Raw genomic sequence first — 19,869 nt, forward strand, 5'->3', positions numbered from 1 at the left:
ACGCTCCCGAGGTTGCCAAGTGGACTTTTATTGTTTTCCACCCACTTCCAAGTCGATACTATCTGCCGTCTCATGTCCATCCTATAGCCTATATAAGCGGCTGCGCTGGGGCTGGCGGCGATGGAGTAGTTTGTGGCTACGGCGGGAGCGCAGGGACGGGAGGGGGGCGGGCGGGCCAGCCAGCCGCGGAAAACTCGGACTCCCCGCCGCTCGCGGGCTGCTGCCGTCCGGGGAGAGGCTCCCGGGGGGAAAGACGCCTCGGCTTCTGGGACGGACAGACAGGTAAAGCGGCCGGCCAGGACCAGCAGCCCTCCCTTGCTCCCCGGCTGCCGCCCCGCGCCCCCGCCCCTCCCGCCCCGCGGGGCCGGAGCGCTGCCTGCGGCGGGGCCGGCGGCACTGCGGGGCCGCGCCGGTGGCAGCCGGCGGGCGGGAGGCGGGCGCCCGCCGAAGTTGCCGGGGGAGACCCGCCGCGGGGCAGCCGGCCCCCCGGCGGGGCAGCGGAGGGGGGCCGTCAGCCGCCCGAAGGCGAGCGGCTCCGGGGGTGAGGCAGCGTCCCCCGCCGCGGCCGGCTGCCGCTCCCCGCGGAGGTGGCCGCGGCCGCCCGCGCCCCTTCCCCGAGCTGGGAGGGAAGACGGACAGAGACGGGCAAGGCTGGCGTTGCCTGCCCCGCCGCCGGACGGCTGCCCCCCCCCCCCCCCCGCCCTCAGCCGCCCCCCCGCCCGTCCCGCCGCTCCTGCCCGCAGCCCCGGCGCGGAGCCCCGCAGCGAGTGGCGGGGGGGACGGGACGGGACGGGACGCCTCGCTCGGTGCGCAGCTGCCGCGGCTCTCCGGCAAAGAACTTCGGGGAAAGTTGTCGCCCCGCGGGCGGGGCGCGGCGCGCCGCTAGCCCCTGCCGAGCGGGCATCTGCTCCGTCCGCCGGGGCGCACGGCGCGGGGGGTCCCGCCGAGGCACCCCCTCGCCGCTCCGCGGCCGCAGGCTGCCCGCGGGTCGCGGGGGCGGCGCGGTCCCCCGCATGTAGCCTGCGAAGCGGTCTGCGCGCTTCCCTCCCGTCACGTTTCCGACTTCACCCCCGTGAGTCTCCCCACCTCCGAGCCACCCCCGGTTTTCTCTTCCAGCGAAACGGGAGGCCTCCCACGGCAGCGGATCCTGCCCCTTCGTCTGCTCGTGCACCCTTCAGGTCAGACTGCAATGAGTGGACTGAGGTCTCCTGGGCTGCTGGGGCTGGTGCTCTTAATGCTCTCGGCAGGGTACTGCAAAGAGAAAACTGACTCCGCAGATTTGAAGGACAGGCAGAGTCTCTTAAATCTGATCATGGAGATCATTCAGGAACTGAAGAGGTACCACCTGGAGAAGGACAGGGGGGTGCAGTACTTCTCCAAGCACGACTATAACTTAGATCGAAGGGAAGTGGCTGACTACGGAGGATACCAGGACGAGCAGAGAGTCGGTAAGTCACAGTCCATGACTTAGGAGATCTTTTTTTTTATCTAGGGCGCCTCGGTGCATGAGACATCACATCAGGTTACTAATTTTATGTCAAGAATTCACCGCTCAAAATACCTGCAGATTCCCTTTGGTATCAGAAACAGACACAGATGGCAGATTTGGAATAGAAAAACTCCATTTGCTTCTAGAGTCTCTTACTCTCTGGATAATGTGCTTAACTGAACGTCCGACTTCCTGTGTGTTGGCTTTGAATGAAACCTTTTAATAAGGGAAAAGACTGAAATGGGCTGAGATCAAAGAAATAAGGGATGAAAACGCTTTTTCCTGGAAGTTTACCACTTTTTAAAATGTGCTTGGTTTAAGTGTTTCTTGGAAATGACTAGCAAGAGTTCCCCTGCAGGACTATAGTATGTGCTTGTAGATCTCACATCTAGAAGTCTTGCCTCCAGCTCAGCTTCATTAAACTTTTTGCCCCATTTCTTAGTCCCTTTTGTAGTCCAGAGGTAGCACCTTTGAAATACTAGGGGACTGAAACAGAGGAGTACTGTCACTGTACAAGCTCTCACCAATTTGAGACACTCCTGCAGTCATCCTTCTACTCATTTGACTGGCTCTTCTCTAACCTCCCAGTGAAAAGCCCAGGTTTGTTTGCAAGATGTTCAGGGTTGTATAGAGCACTCCGGAAGGAGTCGTACCAAGCCACGTAGTGATGGATAGTTACCGCTCAGTTTCGTGATGTACTTCTGTGCATCCAGTTGAAAGTTGATTTGGCTTCTCCTGCTGCCATATCTAATTTACTGCTCGCTGTCACTCCCAAACCCCTACAGCATTACTGCTGCTCATCTTACCTCTCCTGCTGAAAGTGACTTTCTGAATATTTTCCAGTAGATCTCTACTCACCTTTTTCCAAACTGGCTTTCATTTTGCTAGCATGCTATTTATTTTGCCTTTATTGATCTCATAAAGCTTCACCCGTACCTTTTCTTCATTCTTATTGAAGTATCTTCATGATTTGCATTTGGTGGTGGTTGTCACGAAAGTGTTACTTCTCCATCTGGATCATTAATGAATATACAAAGGAAGACAATTTTGTTCCACTTAAGATCAGCATAGCGAGAACATTTTGTTTTATAAATGTTGAAAAGTTAGAGGCTAGACTAAGCAGGGAGTCCTGATCTGCGCAACTCTCGAACTCAGCGTGGAACGTGGGCATAGTTTTTGCCCATCCTACATCAGCGTACTGGTGTGAAGCATCTGATTTGTGCTGAACAGTTATCTATGTTAATAATAAACCTACTTCAGAGCACATTAGTTAGTAGCAGTGTCACTGACTCCTAAGCAGGATTTTTCATTGTTATTATAATGGAGTTATTCCCAGCAACTCCGTAAAGGAACTACTGCTTAAGAGTCTTTCATTTCAGCTTTGGCATCACTTTCCCAGTGAGCCTGTCCCATGGGAAATTTCTGAGTGAAGCACGTGTGTTTTTAATGCTCTTCATGACATAATTAGGTCAAATATGATAAGGTCAATTTTACTTACACTGACTAAAGTTAGAAGTAAATGAAGAATGACTTTCGAGAAGTGTCTAACCTCACAAGTGAATCAGATCTGGATGGAAATGCTCTCTGCTTTATATCTGATAAGAGGTGCCAGGGGAATGAAAAAGGCTGCTCAGGCATTTATGGTCAAATAAATAAAGCACCATGTAGTGTATCATACACAATCAGCACTAAGCTATCAGCATAGAGTTCGTAACGGAAAGCAATCAAAGATAGCTGTAAATCAGGAAGACACAAGCAAGGGTTAGGGCTAAAATGGATTTCAGTAAACCAGTTTCATTTTGCCATCTGCTGAACACAAAACGCAAGGCGGTAAACCACAAACATAGGGAGCCAGAAGAGAGCAATTTGCTTGGGATCATTTCCTGTGAATTTTATTTACTGCTAAAGGCGGGGGGGGGGGGGAAATTCCTGTAAGTAGATCAATCCCGTTTCACCTTTACAGCAGGACAGTGCTTGTATAAACATACCTGTGACAGAAGAGTGGATACATTTGCCTAAGAGAATTAGAAGACACAAACCCAAACTTGGATGTATCTTTGGGTCTTTACCGCTAGCAGAGCATGCTATTTCTGAGCAACCATGAACTAAAATTTCTGGAAGAATTTAAATCTAGATGAACTTGATAATGTAATTCGTAGAGAGCTAAAATCTGACTCTTAGTTAATTGTCATCATTGTTAATGATTGCGTACCTCACAGACATTACTTGTTTCATCATCACAGTGTGTTTCACAGTGGCTTCTTATGTAAAACAAATGCTTGCCACTTTGCCTACTGTATGCAAAGGACTTTTGACCTCTGTGCATCTGTCAAGACGTAATGGTGGTATTTGCTGGACAGAGTTTATTCCCTGTCCTCATACTATGCTTGGCAAACATAGTTCCAGTGCAGCAGACTGCCTATTCTTTTTTCTGTCCAACAGAAATAGTTCCCAGAGATCTGAGGATGAAAGACAAGTTCTTAAAGCATTTAACAGGTAAGTTTTAATTTTGCGTTGGTATCCATCACTTCACATACGTACCATAAGCTGCACTACTATTCCTGTGAGCTGTGCTGACTCATAACTTATTTTTTCTTTATATTTCAGGTCCACTCTACTTCAGCCCAAAATGTAGTAAACACTTTCATCGGCTTTATCACAATACAAGGGACTGCACCATCCCAGCATGTAAGTGCCCAAACCAGAGACTTTCATAAAACTACAGAAAACTCTAAAATTTAGTAGCTCTATGAGGTACCAGTAGTGGCACTATATTAGAATACATTCCTTGCAGTGAAGAATTTGGAGTGCTCTAAAATGTACTAAGTATGCTTTACAGTGTTGCTAGAACAGCATCAGCATTATGTTGGGGAAAATAGAAACTCAATTTTTTCACTGCAAATAAACTGCATAGAATGGCTGTAAACACTGCTTCCTTAGGTACTGATGTATACGCCTCTTTCATTCCAAAGCAAGGGTGTTTGCTTTTCATAAGAACACGATTCCTCTCGCAAACCTCTCATATTTTATTTTTAGTGCTGCAAATTCAAGATAGGATCAGAAATCCAGGTGGGGCTATTTCCTTTTCATTGATTATTTATGTAGAACATATTTTATAGACATTTTATATTTTGACTGTTCAGCTACCAATCTACCAGTGATGCTGCCAGTGAATCTTTGCAACCCTTGTCTTCAGTGAATTACAAAAGTGTACGTTCTAAGGCTTAGTAAAAACAAACAAAAAAAAGTGCTGATGGACAAATAAGCAAATGCAGCTTATGATACCTCATCAGTGTTGGCAGCACAGAGAATTAAAATAAAATAAATAATCAAACATTGATATTAGTCAGTAGATGTGACTCCAGATTCATACTGAGGTGGGCCTGTTAAGTAAGCAGATGCTATTTTAGTACAGCCTCTTCAGAATGGAAGCACATTTTATTTTACTTGTCTGAGGTCAACCAGTTGGGTCAGTAGCAGAGCTGGGAATAGAAACAAGAGTTACAGATTCCAAGTTTCAAGTATTAATAAATATTTCAGCCCAATGTATTTTAAAGGCATATTTGGTAAGAACTTCAGACTTTTTCCCTATTTGTAAGGTTTTAGATTAGGAATACCTTTGAAAGATAAGGATTTATAGATAATGGCTAACCGGATCACGTTCCATTTACATGGATGGAGATGGAAGTTGTTCCTAACTAGTCTGTTTTGAACAAGCGAATGGTTGTATTACCTTCTTCATAAGGATCGCAACACAAACATCATTTGACTCAGAACTAATGAGTACTCCAAGCTGTGAACCTAAAAACTAGTTGGTCTTAAAGTCTGAATTAGCCTTTTCCTCCTGACAGGTGACATACCCACCAACATAATGTCTGGATAATGGAGCGTAATTTGTATGAATGGCAATTACAGCATATCTATGCTGTGAGTTAGGGATTGTTAACATTGCATCTCTAGGAAACATTAGATGTAGTTACTCATTAATGAAATAATGCCTAACGAAAATCAACATCAGTCACCAGACTGGACTGACTAGCATCTCCTTAAAGTAACTTTCTTCTAGAAAAATGAGGTAAACAACCAGCTTTAATTCTTCATGCACAGTATGATGTTACTTTTTGATCATACCCTGATTTCCGGTAATACTGTTCATTCTATGTAGAAATTCAAAGGCCAAACAACAAAGAAATTAAAAGCATCTATGATACTGCAACACAGTGGTAGCCAGTACAAAAGCATTGTGTTGGCATACTTTCTAGTACTTTGTACAGCATAGTAGCATAGACACCTAAAAAGTAATTTACTCTGCTGTCTGTCCATAACCAACTTTCACCATATTTGCTTTCAGTTTGCCACGTTAAAGAAAAATAAATCTTGATCAATTTTTTAGTTTTGCATTGTTTCTGCCCCTTATTATGAATGCATCAAAAAGCAGAAGGTTCCTAAAATAAGAACTACTAACAATAGGACTACTGTGGAGAAAACAATTTTACTAGTTTTAAGATTAAACCCCATACAGTTATGAGTGAATTTGTATGATGTGATCACCTACTCAGGCTGGACTTAACCTTCCCATGACTAGGAGATATAGCCTAATTTAACAGTTTTTCCAGGAAGAAAATTTATTGGAGAGTTGCATTACTTTACTTAATACTAAGTTGATAGACTTGCTCACTGAGGGTTGGATTTCAAAGATGTATGAGCACTACTTACTCTTCCTCTAGTATGAAAATACTGCAGTCACATTTAGATCCCACATTTAAGCACAAACACAGATGTATAAATTTTCATACATATATACACTTGGAGAGCCTCCAACCACATTCATGCTATTTGTTTATAGATAGTACATATGCAGAAGTCAGTTGCATAGTTACATGTGCCATTAGACATGGCTTTCAGTTACACAATTTTTACACACTCCATTTCTAAGTCCAAGGAGCCAGTTTCTATACTGCTGCAAACTAAGGTGTTCATTGAACTTTATTACAACAATAATTTGCAAGCCGTTATCAATTTTGATTTTTAAAGGCAAAATTAGTTACTTTAGTAATCTATTTATGCTCTTTTTTCATGACAGACTATAAAAGATGTGCCAGGCTTCTTACTCGGTTGGCAGTAAGCCCAATGTGCATGGAAGGATAAAGGTAAGCTTTTTCATAACAGTAATGACATTCTACTGCATAGCAAAGCAGTGGATTTTGTGTTTCATACATGAAAATTCATGGGAGTATAATAACAATTGTCCTTTGGCTAAGGTATTCCTCTTTCAGAGTACCTGAAGTAACTGGCTTAATCTGGCAAATATTGGCAATAAATAAAGGGTACACCCTATGGAAAGTCATCATATAAAAGTCCACGTGCATTAGCTGTGAATTATTCATAGCAGCATACAGTTAGGAGATAGTGAATTTGTTGTTACAGAACAAAACACAACAGCTGTAGCTTATTTTTCAAGTTGACTCAGTACACAATTGCCTGCTTTGGCAGCAGCAGCCCTTTTATGTGTGCAGCTGTGGATCTATGGTGTACCTTTTAGTATGAGTTAATATATACAAAGCTATATACATGAAAGCTTTATAAATGCAGATAGGTTGCAGGTGCTTTTATAATAATTCAATTAAAATGTATTATTAGTAACACTGATAAACTAACTTTAAGCTACTCGGATTTCTTGGGATTTTCATTGCGTGGGAATTTCACCATGCACCAAAGTTAAAAAAAAAAAAAAAGCCAACCAGCCAACCAAACAAGTACATCCAAATTATCTGTATTTCTAGAAAACTAACACGTAAGACTACAAAAGGACTAATTTACATTCTGTCCTCAACCTTTACCTGAGACAAAAATGTGACTTCTGACAAAGGCATATGTAATAACCCGTATGGATTTGTCAGTAACAAATACTGTCAAACCAAGATATTTTAACTCTCTAACAAAATACACGTTGTGGAGAAAGTCAGTGAGAAAAAGCAATACATGTTAAGCATCTTAGTTTATTTTTTTAAAGCATTGGCACTGTTTTGCATGGTATTCTCACAAGCAAGCTAGGGAAATACGATCAAGATAAATGTAAGAATGGCTGGAAAAAAACCCCAAATAAGTTATTAGTGCTTCACTGTCAAACTGGAAAAAAGTATTGAGCAGAGTCACACAGCTTCATTATGGGTATGGTATTATTCAATATTTTCATAAATAACTTGGGTGATAGAACACAGTGTATTTATGGATGACAGTAGTGTAGGAGAAGCAACCATGATAGAGTACAATCTTGAAATTGAAAATAATCTTGGAAAATTAGCTGAATAGTCTAAAAACAGGACAAAATTTAAAGGAAAGAGCAGAATTACAAAGTCACGCAGGAGTCATCAACTGCCCAAACACATGGCAAGTTGTGAACAGCTAGACAGATAGTTCTGTAGAAAATGTAGGGGTGGTAGTGGATCACAAACTAAGCATGTCAACCACGTCACACTTGAAAAAAGACAACATACTGGAATTTATAAATAGGAACATTGTTTATAAAATACCTGAAATAATCACTGTTGCTGGAATACTGTATTTAATTAAGGACACCATGAAGACATATGGGTGCTTCTTGTAAGAGTCCAAAGAGCAGCAACATGGATGACCAAAGACCTAGAAAACTCAGTTTACAAGAACAGATAAAAGGAACTGGGATTATTTAATCTAAAGAAAAGACGACTGCAGGAAATATGATGGAGCTATTCCATTTCATAAAAAGTAGCTACAAGCCATTTTCTCTACCCAGTGTGGATAAGACATCATTTGTTTTGCTTTGCAACAAGAGAGGATTCCAGCTAGACATTAGAAAAGACTTTTCTAATGGCAAGGGCAGAGGTAATATATTAAATCATTTGATGTAATTCGGCATCCTGACTTTACGCTAAACTCCTCAACATTTAAGTATTTTCTGCTTGACTTCCTAAAATAAACCTAAACTAGCCCAACTTCAATGCAGAATGTTTCTAATATCCAATAACTGTTATATTACTTGTCGTCTTAATTTGAAACATGCAGCCTTGGAGAGGAATCTCTTATCCATACACCGTGTGTTCAGGGATGGCATCGTGGAAACAATTAATTAATAGTACAATTAATACAATGGTATTAGGACAAATAAAAGTTAGCAAATAGGTAAATCCTTTGATCTAATTAGGAGAAATGCCAGGGATTCAACCTTTCAATTGTAAAATCCGGAAAGCAAGGAAAAAATTAGCTATTCTATAATGATATTCACCTGGGAAAGATAGGTGAATAACGTTATTACCAATACTAATAGGCAGATACATCAGAGTAGGGAATTCTTTTCTCCCTTTCCTTAGAAATTTTTATTGTATCTTTACATCCTATCATGCAAACACAAACTCATAACATGAGGGAACGGTAACTAAATTAGTCCACATCTCAAGTGTGGAGTCAATTTAAAAAAAAGTCCATCTCATTTTGCCAAACAACTCCTTTGCTCAACCAGCAGGCATGTTTCAAGGTGAGTAACAAGCCTCCGCTTCTGTTATTCTCCACACAGAGACAAATCATTAATAGTATCAGCACTCTTAAGCAACCTCTATTAGTAGAAAGGAGGGCTGTTCTCTACCTCTTATGCCTTGAGATCCACAGGTGTCTCCATAAAATTAAGCATCCTGTCTCCTCAAAGCTTTTCCACTGCATCAGTTCAATTCGTGTGGGTAAGATCCTCTCTCACAGAAAAGCATAATGCAAGGCTTGGTTTGTTTTCATCATTTCATGGACTGAGCTGTAGAAAAATGGGTTCTTTTTACATTTTTCCACTTACCAAACCATCTTTCTTCTCCACAAAGTGCACAGTTACCATTAGTCCAAGGTGTTTTCAAGAAGCTTCAAAGTTTTGAACATAGTACCACTTATACATAGCAAGAGGATTTCGAAGCCATTTCTTATTTAAGGTGGCGCTCTCGTGTAAGAAGGGTTTATTTACAGTCTGGCAATAAGTACACACTTCTGGTTGCTGCCATAAGGCTACAAGTTAGTAGTTCTAAAGCTCAGAGTAACTCCTGAATATTAAGATAACGAAATTTTCTTTCATGGTACTACTCCACAAAGGTCTAAATTCACAAGTAGAATTTGACTGTTTATATTAATTGTAATCACAAATACATTTAAAAGAATCTTTTTAAACTCCTATATTATAAACTAGTAAAATAACATATGCTTAATTATCCACACCTACATTTTCTTCCCTAACAAATTAGATTTTCCTGTTTTGCTCAGTAGCTGATTTTCGTTTTATTGGAGGCTTATGAGTGGGCTGGGCTATACATGAATTATTGCTTTTTGATACTTTGGAAAACTAGTATTTTTCGTGCATTTTTCAGATCCGTGGACATCTGTCCATGTTTAGAGATCAATTTGGGTGGGAAGAAAGAAAAAAAAAAAAAGATAGATTTGGGTTTTGTTTGTACTTAAAATGCATTTTGGACTATCATAGCTTTAAAGCACACAAGATGTTGAAACTCACTGCTAAGATCAAACAAGAAAATAAGATCTGAAAACAGGAATTAGGCATCTATGACTGTCACAATACGTACCTAAGGGTGTGTGTGTGATACCACGTGTCTCGTGGAGTCTTCACTTTTTCTCATTGGGCTCCATCTTCTGTCTCTTTTTTTAAAGCGTATGTTCACATTTTGCCTGTCCCACAGATACAAGCAATGCAGGGGCCCAGTAAAAGCCCTTTTACTTGTTGAGATTGCACAAGTGAAGCCAGAGCAGCATATATTTGTATTACCACATCACTCAGTAGTCCTTTGTAGTCCCTTTGGGTTTTTTTTTCCTATCAGCAACCCAGGCTGTGTTCCCTGGTTGCCACCAGCACCGTCTCCAAGTAGTTTTATTCTGTAACACTTTCTCCTTCTCATGTTCAACACAGCTATGTCCTGTCCTTGATGCTCTTTTTTGTTCTGTTCTTCAGCCTCATTCTTCTCCCAGTTTCCTAATAGTTCCCATAGTCCATGCTTGCTTTGCTCCACCCCATGCAGATACATCCAACAACCGTTATGTTGTCCGTATCTGCAGCAGGTAAGAAACGTCAGGGACAAGATTCCTGAAGTCTTCACCTAAAGTTCCCGATTCAGATCTTGCAGATTTCCTGTGACAGATGGTGATGAATGCGGAAAAGAAAATCTGGCCCCTTTGACAGCATTTGTTACAATCACTTTTGCTACAGTCATTCAGACTTTACTGCTTTTGTTTGAAAACTGCAGGTGCTACTGTTGGTGCCCTCCCTTTTCCATTATCTGTTCTTTAAGTGTTTGCTAGAGACCAACACTGATCTCATAATGTATGCTTAAAACCTCCTTGTACCATAAGGAGTAGTTCGAGGACCAACGACTGCATTATTATGTATGATTACATATTTCCGTTTTGAAGATTTCTTCTAATTACTGTATTGACAATATTTATGTATTTTCAACTTTTTTAAAGTTTCTACAGTTATTTCCAATGAACAAAATAAAACTAGTGACACAAACAGTTCTACACTAATAAATACAAGACTAGTACAAGTAGTAGGAATCTCAGGCTAAGCAGAGAAAACGAGCTTTATACACTATAAAAAGCCTATGAAAAAAATTTACCACTTGCTTGTTTCCTAGAGAAGCAGATATAATTAATAATATTTAAAGGAAAAGCAATAGATACAGTATTTCTTGCTTAAAGTACATGATAGAGTAAGAATAAATATATCTACACAGGAAGGTCAAAGATTCTGTATAAAATTCCTAATAAGCTAAAGCACACTGATAACTGAAATTTCCTTTGGAACACAGAAAAATCTGTGTAAACACCTCAAGACATATTGACCATACTAGCAATATATATTAAAAAAGCTGAAAATACAAGATAAACCTGGAAACTTTAAATACATAGAGAAAACTGAAATACCACACTAAATATCCCATTCCTGTACACTGTATCATATATCCATTATTGCAAACTATTCTTAAACCAAAATAATATTTGGGCTCTTAAGTTTTGCTTCCAGTGTTTTGTAACAATGGAAACAACAGCCCTTAATTGCTTTCTCCCTTACAGTTTCTTATTGACTAACATCCAGTGCAATCAAGAAATGTCAGACACTTTCATGTCATAAAAGAAGTGAAGGTGGTATTAAGATGTGGGTTTTGCATATTATTCAGTGAAGGCAGACTCTTTTTTTTCTAGAAAGCATAGCTTGATCCATCATATTCAACTTCCCATGACATGTTCAATCACCTCTGCTTGGTGACAGGAAGTAGTTCCCAAGGTAACGAACTAATTTATGACTTTCATCAGAACTCTTGCTTTGGATTAAAGAGGCAGCCAGCGTACATGGTTACTCGTGTGGCATAGCCCAACTTTATTGAGAGGCAATTCTGAGTTTTCCTTACTATGGGATCTCTGTGGCTAGCACCAGCTGAAACATTAAGAGCTTTAACATCTTCGATGCATGGATCTCTGATGTGATGCTCACATTAGAGCAGACTTCCACCTGTGTGTTCACACTTGGGGAAGGAATTTTTTGATCTTAGCACATGGAAGTTCTGCTACAAAATCCTACTGACACAATATTTTGAAGTTTATATTGATATTTAAACCACTAAATTCTTCTCTTATATAGATGAGCCGTTACAGAGTTTCTCTCTGTCATCATGCATAGATAATGACTAGAACAAAATTTGGAAAGCTGTAATATGCCTTTACAAGAGATTCCATTTGTGCTTTTTAAAATTGGAACAATTGTGTGGTTGGGTTGGTTTCAGCTACTGTTGCTGGTTGGGTTTGTGTTTTGGTTTGGTTTTTTTCTTTTTATTAGCAAAGGAGAACTAAGAATCAAATGAAAGAGGAGGAAGGAGTCGTATAGCTACCTATGTTCTCAACAGAGACTAGTCAAATTGTATTCAGGATCTCCACTAAGACTACCTGCCATCCTTCAGCTAAATTCCACTCCAATTTTCCTCTGCTGATGCATATAACATAGACTACGTGAAATTAAATAAATAAATAAATAAAATTACAAGAGATTGATCAGTGCTAAAAATCTGGGGCCTTTTCAAGGGTTTCTGAAAATGCCAGGGATTTAGGAAACTGCAATTTAGCCGAGAACTGGGAATCTAAGACCCACAGCTTTTGATCAGATATCCATACAAAACCAGGTATAGCTGAGATGACAGATGAGCTTCCTATCCACTTCCAGTTTTTCACCCTCAGTGAGCTACATATTCCCAGTAGTATTAGTAATGAAAAAAACTATTTATTAAATTCTCAGTGTTTAACTTGTCAGTTGTACCACACACTGATGAAACCAAAAGCATGTTAATTTGTTTTTAAACATCACTTTTAAACATCACAGCTTAAATAGGGTACAGCAGGGGCATACATACAGAAAGTAAGCTAGATGAAAATGCAAGACAAGGAAAATTTATGTCAGTTTCCCCTCTAAGGAAGGATATTTAAAAAGAAAAAAAAAAAGTATTTGTCCTATCTGAAAAGCCAGAAAAAAACTAAATTACATTAAGCTTTTCTGTAATGTTATTACATTTCCTAATAGCTTTAAAAAAACCTGCAAAACTAAATGTTTAAATACTACTAACAAGTACTTCTGTATGCACCAATAGCTTGATTTCCAATGGATTATGTCAAGTCTGACTGACTTTGCATTCAAATGATTCTATTACAAATTATACTTAAGCAGTAGAAAACGTAGAGAAACTCAAAATATCAGAGAATTCACACTGATCATAGGAAAGACAGTTACGTATGTTCAGACAGACAATATGAAAATTTTAACTGAAAAATGTCATTGGCAGAAGTCTGGTATCAGAGAACCACTGTTTTTTATCTCCCACATGGACTTCTGGTGTCTATGAGACACAAGCTTCAGCTGAATCTGTTTGCGTGCAAGAGCAGTGCGTTTCACCCCTGCAGTTCCTGTTGACTAATAAGACATAGTGCATTTTTTACTTCAAAAAAAGGGCATTAACAGGTTGTCTTAGAAACACATGAAACTGGGTAGAGACTTGGAGCATTCAGTGGTCACCTGTCTAGAAAATGCAGTTGCAGAAAACAAACTCAGAAGTTACTGGAGAGAGGATGGATTTCTAGATATGTATACACAGAGATGGTCACGTTATATTTTCTCAGAAGGCTTAAAGGTGTAGGGGAAAAGGGTTGTGGAAACCTTCACTGCCCAACCTTTGAATTAACATTTCTAGAGTATAGACAATATCCGTACATAAGCAATGCGGAAACCTGTAATTTCGTATCAGTGATTTTGATACCAGTGTCATAGAAATGCTTTTGATTTCATTCCAAGATACTATTCTGGGAGGAGTTAATAGAATGGGCAGAAAACTGAACCACTGCAGCTCCTACACAGTTTGTGTTGCCTCAGTGTTTGCATGTCCCAGGGGCTATATTTATATGACCGCATCTCAGAAAGTTACTTGTTTGTTTCTTGTTTATACGAGTCCAAATTTCTTCACTAGTGGGCCCCAGTGAAACATCATATCCTTCCCAGATCCTTCAAACCTTACCTTGACAGATACATATTACTGGGCATCGTATCAACAGCTTCCTGACACCAAGACATTAAGACAGAAATTTGCAATCTGTTCATACTATCCTTGAGGTTTATTCACTTTTTGACTTCACAGGTGCACTAATAGGAACAGGCTAAACGTAATTACGAGCACGTTTTGAATAGGTAGAACTGTATTTTCCAAATCTGTCTACCTAAAATGAACGAGCACAAAAAGGGACGCTTTCCCAATTTCAGCCTTGATTAACAAACAAAACAGTAATTTAGCAGTCAGGCTGATATGAAATAAACTGAGCTAAATCAGAAATGCACTACTGGATCTTTCCAAAGTTATTACTAAATTCTCTGGTTTTATTTACTATTTTCAATGAGACAAATGCATTCTTAAACACATGTATGTGAGTATAAAAATGATGAAAGGCAATCTTCTTCTTTCTTTTTATCCACCAGATTACTACCATGAAAAGAAACACCAAGAACCAAGAGAAGTGCCTTGGAAACCAACAGGGAAATAGAACTTACTACCTTTATAACATATTCCATTGTGAACAAGAGATTTATTTTTGCAGATTGACAGACTACTTCCCATAATTCTTTTAACATGCGTTTTGTATGTCGTCAACAGTTTGCAGATTGACATTCTTTACAGTAGCATAACTGCCAGTAGTACTTAATGCTCCATACTTAAAAACACACTTTACAACTGATGTGTAATGCTGCCAAAAATTATGTATACACAAATATTTCACCAAGAAAATTGATGTTCTATTGCTTAATTCTACAATTTTAAGGAATGTTTGTTTGTATATCTAGAACTACTAAAGATCTGCTCCACAGTAGTTGTGGTCACTTGATATCCTTCATGCTTATGCAATTTTTTAAAAGTTTGGTTAAAACAGACTTGCATTGGGGTCACATTGTACCCTAGGAGTACAAATTGCATGACAAACAGGAACGTAATTCCAAGTAGACATATTTTTTGGGACTGTGGAGCATGGATTTTGTACACAAACACAAGCTGCCATTAATTTTCTTTATATAATAAATGTATAAAACATTCCAGCAAACGTGCAATATGTAAATACTGTAAATAACAAGCATAAGTAATAAAGTGTTTGGTATTAAGTTGTTCTCAGTTTGCTTTCTGTTCACTGAATACAGATAAACAAGCTATCTTCCAGTAGCTACTATCACTTATCCACACTTAAGCCTCTTTCCAGTAAGACTTCACTAGAGTAAGAAAGAAAGGTACACCCACCTCAGAGAAGTCCAGTAATTTGGATGCTCTCTGTGGATTTGTGAGGACGGACAGATCTGTGTGTGCCAGTCTCGCAAAATGCCCAGACCACAAGGCTACTCCAATTCTCTACAGCATTATAAATTTGAATCTTTTTTTATGACAAACAGTTGTTTTGATTTTTTTGTTTGGGTTTTGTTTGGTTGGGTTTTCGTTTGTTTGTTTGTTTTTTAAATCTCCAGTCTATTCATGATACTGCAAGGCAATATAATCAGTATATGTCCAATAAATCATTTTAGTAATGTAAAATTTTTAAGGAGTCAGTGAACACTTACTCAAGAAGCCTTGATACACATCTCCCTTTCTTCCTTAAATCAGATATTAAATCCAGTTGTCATAATAAAATGGCTCAAAAAGGAAGAAAATTTTTATGTGTCATTTATAGATGAACCTCAGGTACTTTTATTTTAATACAGGCATTTAGCTTCCATTTTATCCTCAATTCAAACCACAAAATGTAAAAACAAAACCAAACACACCCCTCCCTACCCTGAGAAATAGCTAGGAGCTGGGATTCTTGAAATACACTTAAGAGCCATCAGCATCTAGCTCTTTAGAAGAAAAAATAAAAAAAATGGCAGAAGTACAAAATCCCATCCTAGAACTTGGCTGTATTTAGTAAGGGAGAAGTACATATTTTTTATTTGCTTTCAGTGATGACTAAATGCTAAAGTTTCATTTCTCAATGGAAGTAATACATGCATACCGAAAATCTGGTAGTTAAAGGGATCTACTGCTACAAGATTCACTTAGCTGCTTAATCTGCAGTAAACATGTGCATGGAACTCTGTGCTTCTCTGTGGTTCCACTGGCTGACATCAGATCACAGCATATTACTTAACATGGGAGTTTAAATTAGCATAAATCTTTCTTTTTGTAGTAGAACACCTGAAATCTGGCTAAATAAAAACTTTCCAGAAAAAATTCCTTGTAAAAGGAAAAAAGTAATTTATTTAATGGCTTGATAAATGAGTATTAATAATTTAATCCCATGTAAGTTTTCTCTAGATTTAGCAGAAGTCAGCATGCTTTGACAGAAGATACAACTATACTATAAAAGATTTTTTTTAATTTAGTCTTAGGTATATGCTTACTACCTAAATTAAAACAAGCCGTGGTGGGGGAGAGGGGGAAGGAGGAGGAATCAGGTCTGTATTTTTTCATTCAACATTACATTTTTCATGAGTGGTATTTTAAACCCGTAAGAGCTTAGTCATCTGTACAATCCACAATTTGTGTATTAATCTTATGTTCACTGTTTCTGTTGGAACCCAAATAACGGTACTGTACAACTGTCCTTCCTGAAAGCAATTCCTGTTCTGTATTCTTGTATTCTACAAATTCTTCTAAAATACCATGGTGCTCTCCTTCTCTTCCTCCAAAAGAAACCCACTAAAGATAAAATCAAATCAATCAATCAGGTTTTTCCTCCTAATACAGCTAGTGAATTATTTAGCCAATAGATTACTTGCTGAAAATATACCTCAAGGCTGAAACTTTTAAATCTGAACTGAATTTAACACAAATAGTTTTGACTTAGTATCACTTTACAGGAAGATTCCTAAGCCTAGTGAAGGTAAACAACCATACCCTTTTATCTCCTCTTCTGTTACCCCAGCAGCTCAAAGGTAAAGATTTAAGACTTTTAAATCTTAGCTTTAATATGCAGGGAACTATAGGTTCAATTCCTACTCAGCCATGAATGGGAAAGCACCAACCATCATGTTCTCAATCTTCGGAGTTATTTTACTTTCAGTGGAATATCTTACATGGTCATTCTGGCAGAGAGTAACATTAGATTACGCCTAAATACTTCCACTTCTGAGGTTAGTGCATAAAACCACATTTAAGATTGTTTGTCCCTAACTGCCCATCATTTTCCCTCATTTATTTTGTCAAAGCATTCATAAGTGGAAAATAATTTTTTCCAGAGTCAGTGCTTGATCTGACCTGAAATATATATATTACTCTTTGTCCCTGAAGTAAAACAGCTATTAACTTGCAAATTCCTAGCTTGTTCTTTAAAAATCAAAACTATTGGTAATGCAATAATGCACAAAGAACCCAATTTCTGTATTTAAGTGTTCCATCTACCCCTTGCCTTTTTCTAAGTAGGTTCTTAAGTTTTATGTCTGAAATTTTAGCACAAAACAGAAACCTCACTAACACAAACACAGCTGTTCTACAGCAAGAGTCCCAGGAAACTTAATCCCCATTGTGCAGGCTGCAGCACACGCAGAGTGACACCAGGATTCCTCCTTCCCCAGGAATGACAGGGTCCTCTATTGAAATGCATCCCTCTCCCAGAAGGGAGAGCAGGTGACAAATACAGACTACTCTACTAGTTTGGAAGGCAGACAGGGAAAAAAACAAGGCTAAATAAATGAGAAAGCAAGTTTTACAGATCCAGTTTTACAAATAATGTGGTAATGCTAATTCATACCAATGTTGGTATTATTAAAAATAAGAATATCAGTTACATTACTGATCTCAGTACGTTTACATTTCTAAGGCAGAAAGGAAAGGTGATGTTCGGACAAACAGGCATGAATTTTTACAAAGCATTCAACTTTTGTCCAAGAGCAGAACTTTCTACTTACTGGCCTTCTGTTAACTTTGTATTATGTTACAGATGGACTGTCTTCAGGTTGAACTATACTCTCAGAGAACACTGTTGACAGGCTATCCATTCTCCTGAGTAAATCTGAAAATATTGTCCGACACCTACATAGGAACTGGGATTATAGCAAATTTCTCATTGATTATATTGCATTGATTTGAGTATTTTACTACTATGAGATACAAAATGTACATTTCACATTTAGGCTTTTAAGATGACCTTTTTTGTCCTCAAAGTAAATACTGTTACACGTACTTGTATCAGTGTGCTAGGAATTGACCACAAGACCAAAGGAAGACTAGCCAAGGAAGTCCTATTAACATCAATCACTATTTCTGAACTGAGTTCATCTTAATTAGTGTAAAAATGTAATAGAACAAAAATTATTTCTTCTTTGAATAACTGAGCATTTAAACTGATATAAAAAAACATTTTCACAGGATCCTGATGACACACACAGTGGTTTTGCTTGCTTAAGCTTTGAAATAGTGCTACGAGCAATGTCTCTCTGGGGGCAGGCAGTTTTTTAGTCTAGTAGGCTCAGTGTGAAACAGCTTCAGCCCAAAGGCTGTCTAATGATACTAGGATGACAGGCCTAACTTATCATACATGAACTATTACCTCGCAGACTCCCATAGAAAGTTGATTTAAATGAACTCACTAAGGGCACAGTAAGAAGACCTCAGTTTAGTTAGTATAGCACATGAAGAAGCAAGATGTTACTTTTGCAGTGCTTGTGAGAAAGCACTGGAAGAGTTTACAGATAAATTTATTCTGAGTGATATACTTCATTATTACACTGAAGTGTGACAAAATGGTTGATCATCTAATCCAATTAAAACTTTGCTATATTTTTTAATTAGATGACAGAAAAGCTAAAATATAGAATTAAACTGAAAAAGTTTTGAACCTACTGAGATGTAATTTTACAATTTAAATACATCAATCAAGTAAACTTTACATATTTCAGGAGAAGCTAATTATTTTCTTTTAGAAATAAAATGATGAAGCATTAATGAGACTTCTCCAAAAATGCTTTACAGCATCTAACACACTGCTCGTAAACAGTTTCAAAGTCCTTTTCATTCCCCTAGAAAAGAACAAAGGAAAAAGAACGTAAGAATAGCAATACTGGCTCAAACAAAAAATTTTTGCAAACTAGTTTCCCGCTGTCAGAAATGGCAAATAACTGACATTAGGGAAGAATAAGAACAGTACAAATACTTGGTGATAGTTTTTGCATATTTGTCCCTGATTTGAACTACTTGCAGCTCAGGAACTTCCAAAGCCAAACATTGTGACTTTGTACTCAACAGTCCTGGATGAACTTTCCTTCACGTATTTCTTCCCTTCACTTCTTGAGCCCTTATAAGCCATTTATTTTTTTCTTTACATTCACAGTAACCTGTCATGCTGAGTTTCACAGTTTAATGAAGCACTGTGTGGAGAAAAAAACCCCTACAACCTCTTTTTGTTTTGAACCCGCTTCCCACTAATACCATTTGATATTCTCTACTTCTTAGATAATGAACAGAAATTCCTTATTCACCTTTTCCCATGATATCAAGATTTTATAGAACACTACTGCATCTTCATCCACTTATCTTTCCTAAACTGAAGAATCTTAATCTAATTGGTTGCTCTTGGCTGGTATTATTGAACTTCTTTGACCATCTCAGTCCATGTCTTTGTCTCTATCTTTCCTGATTACATCCTCTTTGCAAGGAGGCTGACCAACCAGGGCTTCACCCAGTATTGAAAATATAGGTGCATTGCATTATTTAAATTTAAATAACTATTATAAGCATAAAGACATGTTTTCTTTTCCTGTCCCAATAATTTATATTGTTTTGTTAAGTCATTAAAAAAAAATATGTTTACAC

At 38.7% G+C, this 19,869-nt stretch overlaps 2 protein-coding genes across 3 annotated transcripts in view; one reads left to right on the forward strand and one right to left on the reverse strand.

Annotated features, from left to right (window-relative positions):
* ALKAL2 (ALK and LTK ligand 2) lies at positions 1–15,194 on the forward strand. Its single transcript, XM_052809201.1, has 6 exons — positions 1–282; positions 1,117–1,448; positions 3,932–3,985; positions 4,097–4,177; positions 6,573–6,639; positions 14,520–15,194. The coding sequence occupies exons 2-5, from the start codon at positions 1,190–1,192 to the stop codon at positions 6,635–6,637; spliced, it is 459 nt and encodes a 152-aa protein (XP_052665161.1). The 5' UTR covers positions 1–282; positions 1,117–1,189; the 3' UTR covers positions 6,638–6,639; positions 14,520–15,194.
* The window catches only part of ACP1 (acid phosphatase 1), a 23,349-nt gene continuing 17,879 nt past the window's right edge, over positions 14,400–19,869 (reverse strand). The window contains exon 6 of one of the 2 annotated variants that reach the window (XM_052809200.1): positions 14,400–19,076. In XM_052809200.1, the coding sequence (XP_052665160.1) occupies positions 18,999–19,076 (78 nt within the window). In that variant the 3' untranslated portion in view covers positions 14,400–18,998. The remainder of the gene's footprint in view (positions 19,077–19,869) is intronic. The other variant, XM_052809199.1, reaches the window with a different exon arrangement.

The sequence above is a fragment of the Harpia harpyja genome, chromosome 15 (assembly GCF_026419915.1).
Source record: "Harpia harpyja isolate bHarHar1 chromosome 15, bHarHar1 primary haplotype, whole genome shotgun sequence".
Lineage (NCBI taxonomy): Eukaryota > Metazoa > Chordata > Aves > Accipitriformes > Accipitridae > Harpia > Harpia harpyja.

Excerpts from the sequence above, each read along its gene's own strand:
- ALKAL2 (XM_052809201.1), top strand. The coding sequence starts at position 1,190 with ATGAGTGGACTGAGGTCTCCTGGGCTGCTGGGGCTGGTGCTCTTAATG. Across the intron at positions 1,449-3,931 it reads CCAGGACGAGCAGAGAGTCG|AAATAGTTCCCAGAGATCTG; the intron begins GTAAGTCACAGT and ends TCTGTCCAACAG. Across the intron at positions 3,986-4,096 it reads GTTCTTAAAGCATTTAACAG|GTCCACTCTACTTCAGCCCA; the intron begins GTAAGTTTTAAT and ends TTTATATTTCAG.